At 47.1% G+C, this 3384-nt stretch overlaps 1 protein-coding gene across 1 annotated transcript; it reads right to left on the bottom strand.

Moving 5' to 3' along the window:
• Nucleotides 1–255: 255 nt before the first annotated feature.
• Nucleotides 256–3365, bottom strand: LOC116379944 (TAF6-like RNA polymerase II p300/CBP-associated factor-associated factor 65 kDa subunit 6L; the record flags this gene model as incomplete). Its single annotated transcript, XM_031841904.1, has 3 exons — nucleotides 256–1493; nucleotides 1577–2073; nucleotides 3198–3365. Coding segments are annotated over 3 exons (1017 nt in total), but the record flags the coding sequence as incomplete, so codon positions are not given.
• Between the last annotated feature and the right edge of the window lie 19 nt (nucleotides 3366–3384).

Here is a 3384-nt window from a genome sequence, read left to right as displayed (position 1 = left end):
GAGACGCAGAACTACAAAGAGACTCAAAACGACCACAAAGAGACGCAGAACTACAAAGAGACTCAAAACGACCACAAAGAGACACAGAACTACAAAGAGACTCAAAATGACTACAAAGAGGGGCAAAACAAACAGACGAAAAATAACTTTAAAAAAAAAATAACTATATATATATAAATAGACACAAACTGACTAGAGAAACAAAGCAACAACAGAAAGGTAGAGGTACTGTATGTAGGACAGGTGGTGAGAAACTCCTAGAGAAAATGTTTTATTCAGCAATAACAGCTATGTACAAGATGTCAAACCTCCAAACACGCAGCAGACCTAAATACTGTCATTGCTCCTCAGCAGGGATTCAGTCACAGAAATAGTGCCGCAGAAGGTTTAGACTGCATTCACTGAAAATAGTAGGACGGTTGATGAGAAGCCCTTAATCTCATTTTACTCTGATGAGCATAGTGCTCAAATGATTAGCTGACTGAACGATAAAGAAAAATAATTAACAGTTTTTTTGATAAATTTATCATGTCTCAAACATACAGCAAAAATGCCAAAAACATTCTCAGACAACACTAAATGTTTTACTATTGTTGTAATGTAATTTATTATTTTTTTTCCTGATTTTAATGATTCATCTGACAAATGTAAAAAAATAACCATATAATGACAACAATTGTCAATGTTGTGTCGTGCAAGAGTTGCCAAAAAACAACAAAAAAAGTACTCATAATATGTCAAATCTGCATGTACTGCGTTTTAATTGTTGTGGTCTACACCTTCGGTACTTTTTAATCTGACTATAGCAGTCGGTGTCCACCCCCCACATTTTGCCCACCAGTATTTTCTTGTTTGATACCACTGGGGGGCGCAAGAGTTGGAAATATTAGAATACTACAAATTATGTTGGCTTTAAATCAGTTTGAATTGATTGTAAATACTTTCGTTGCCTCAGTGAATTACAGTCCAAATGTCCTTTTCCATCTCGATAATAAAACAGAATCCTTGCAGTATTCAACTACGAAAATATCATCACAAAAGACAGATGATTGGCAGCTTAAGCTGAAAGATATGAGTCTGGTCGTGTATAAGTCTGCAGCAGTCAAACCTGCTTTGTAGTTCATCTCTGAGAGCGTCCTCTCTAGAGAGGCAGATGAAGGGAGTAATGGGAACACGCCCAGCGGCGCACAGGTTTGCCCACCCTGCCGATGACGGGCAGTTTGTGGGCGTAGGCGCGTGGCGGGACGGCAGGAACAGGTGGAGTCGGGGCGAAAGTGGTCTGGAAGGGCCGGCGCCCTTGGCAACGGCGACCCATTTGCCGCCCGCCGATGAGGAAGGTGAACACAGGAAGTCCCGTCTGAGGGGAGGTGAAGCGAGCTTTGGGGAAAACGTCGCGAGACGGGCCGGCAATACGCTGGCCCGGACGTGACGAGGAAGACTTGGAGCGCTGCACAGAGGAGGAGGAGGAGGAGGAAGAGGAGCGAGCCAGGGACCTGAAGAGAAAAGAAAAGTCAGCAACATTCAGTCCTGCAAACACCCGCCCAATGGTTTAGTCTTTAAAGAGGGTTTACTTTACCTTCCTGATCCGGTAGCTGCCAGGCAGGGGGGGGGCGGGTCCGTGCGAGGACTCCCATCCTGCCTGGGGCTGATGTTGAGGTTGGCAGTCAGCTGAGGCATCTTCCGGGCGGTGTCGGGGTTGGAGGCGGGGCCACAGGGTTCCTTCCTGGCATCAGCGAGCTGCGATGGGTGGCAGGGAGGGTAGCTGCCGAACCCCGGCCCCGTGCTGAACCGGACCGCCAGGCTGTCTCCGAAGAAGGAGTAGAGCTCACAGTACATGGCGGGGAGAGGGACCGGGGTCCACTCCTCCCAGGGACAGCCGGCCACGCCTGCCTGAAGGTGGCTGGCGATGCCAAGGGCGGCCTCCGACAGGGGCTCTGGGGGGGGACTGAGGCCGGGGGAGCTCACCCTGTAACCCACAGCACCCACAGCAGAGCCCGGCTGACCGCCGGAGCCCCCCTCTGCTGGCTGAGCCAGAGACAGGGCCTTCATCTTCAGCAGGCGCTCCACTGCCACCTACAGGACAGACAGGAGAACTCACACTCAACAGATCCTACTGTATAGTACCCAACAGTCCCTGTGTCAGCTCTCACAGTATTTAGCTCTTGACCATGACATCCGCTGTGAATGTTGACTGTTGAGACATTATTCTGTGACCTTTCCTCTGGTGCCACCATGAGGACAAAATGTAGATCGACATCCTGAGCACACAAACTTTTAATCTCTAGATTATAGCAGGATTATCTGCTCAGCCCTTTCACATTCTGGGATGTTATTAAAGCTGCACTAATCAACAGTGGATCAAATAACTATGTGTGAGATCACTCACTGCTTGCCACAGGAGGTTTCCACCAGCTGTTAGCTTAACAGCTGTTAGGACCAACAACAGTCATGTTGGTTGTTTACGTTCTTTATGCTCATTTTGGGGGTGTGGCTTTGGAGGGCGGCATGAAGGGCGGGGCTGTCAGTGTTGCCGATTTGGCAACTTTCCTCGCTAGATTTAGTGACTTCTGGAGCTACTGCTGCTCGCTACTTTCACTGGAAAATAGTTGGCGACACTGGGCCGGGTTTATAGGGTGGATCATTTTGTTTTCAAATCTAGCTTTCTCTTGCTAGTTTCTCAACATTACCAACCATAGCTTTAATACAGTGAGATTAAATTAATTTATGAATTTAAAAATTACATTTTCAGCTTTCAGTGGCAAAATCAATACCGATTAACAGTGTAGAAAAGCCAAAAATATCAAATAAAGGCAAAAAAAATAAAAAGAATCTGGTTAAAACCATGGCGCATGGTTAAAAAAGCATATATATTTTCAGCCTCATATGTAGGAGCTAAGACAATGAAGCAACTTGGCAGGCTTACTTCACTCTATTATGTGCTGTACTTCCACAACGTGCTGGTGTAAATGTTTCTATGGCTTAAGGTTACATCCAATAGCTCAGTTTTGTAACAGGTCCTGAAAGGTACATTACATCTACTGCAGCATGGGGAGTGACATGATGAATGAGATGGGGAGGGTTTGTTTCAATGAAATGAAGAATGGCAGGAGTTTAAACAATGAGGACCTATTAGTCAAGAAGAAGAGTGGCATTGCAGCAGGCCACTGGGTGAGAGGACGTGTCCCTGCAGTACTGACCAGGATGGCTCCGTAGACCTTGTGTCCGTCCGCTTTGACCTGGGCGTTGGAAACCGAGTAGTCGTCCAACACGGCCTGGAGGTTGGCCCAGTAGGCGGGGAGGTGTGGGAACAGCACTCTCTCCACAGCCTGCCAACAAAACACACACACACACACACACACACACACACACACACACACACACACA

The sequence above is a fragment of the Anarrhichthys ocellatus genome, unplaced genomic scaffold (assembly GCF_004355925.1).
Source record: "Anarrhichthys ocellatus isolate YVR2014 unplaced genomic scaffold, GSC_Weel_1.0 scaffold5609, whole genome shotgun sequence".
Classification (NCBI taxonomy): Eukaryota; Metazoa; Chordata; class Actinopteri; order Perciformes; family Anarhichadidae; genus Anarrhichthys; species Anarrhichthys ocellatus.
The sequence above is the reverse complement of the archived record's forward strand: the minus strand, read 5'-3'. Positions and strand labels throughout refer to the sequence as shown.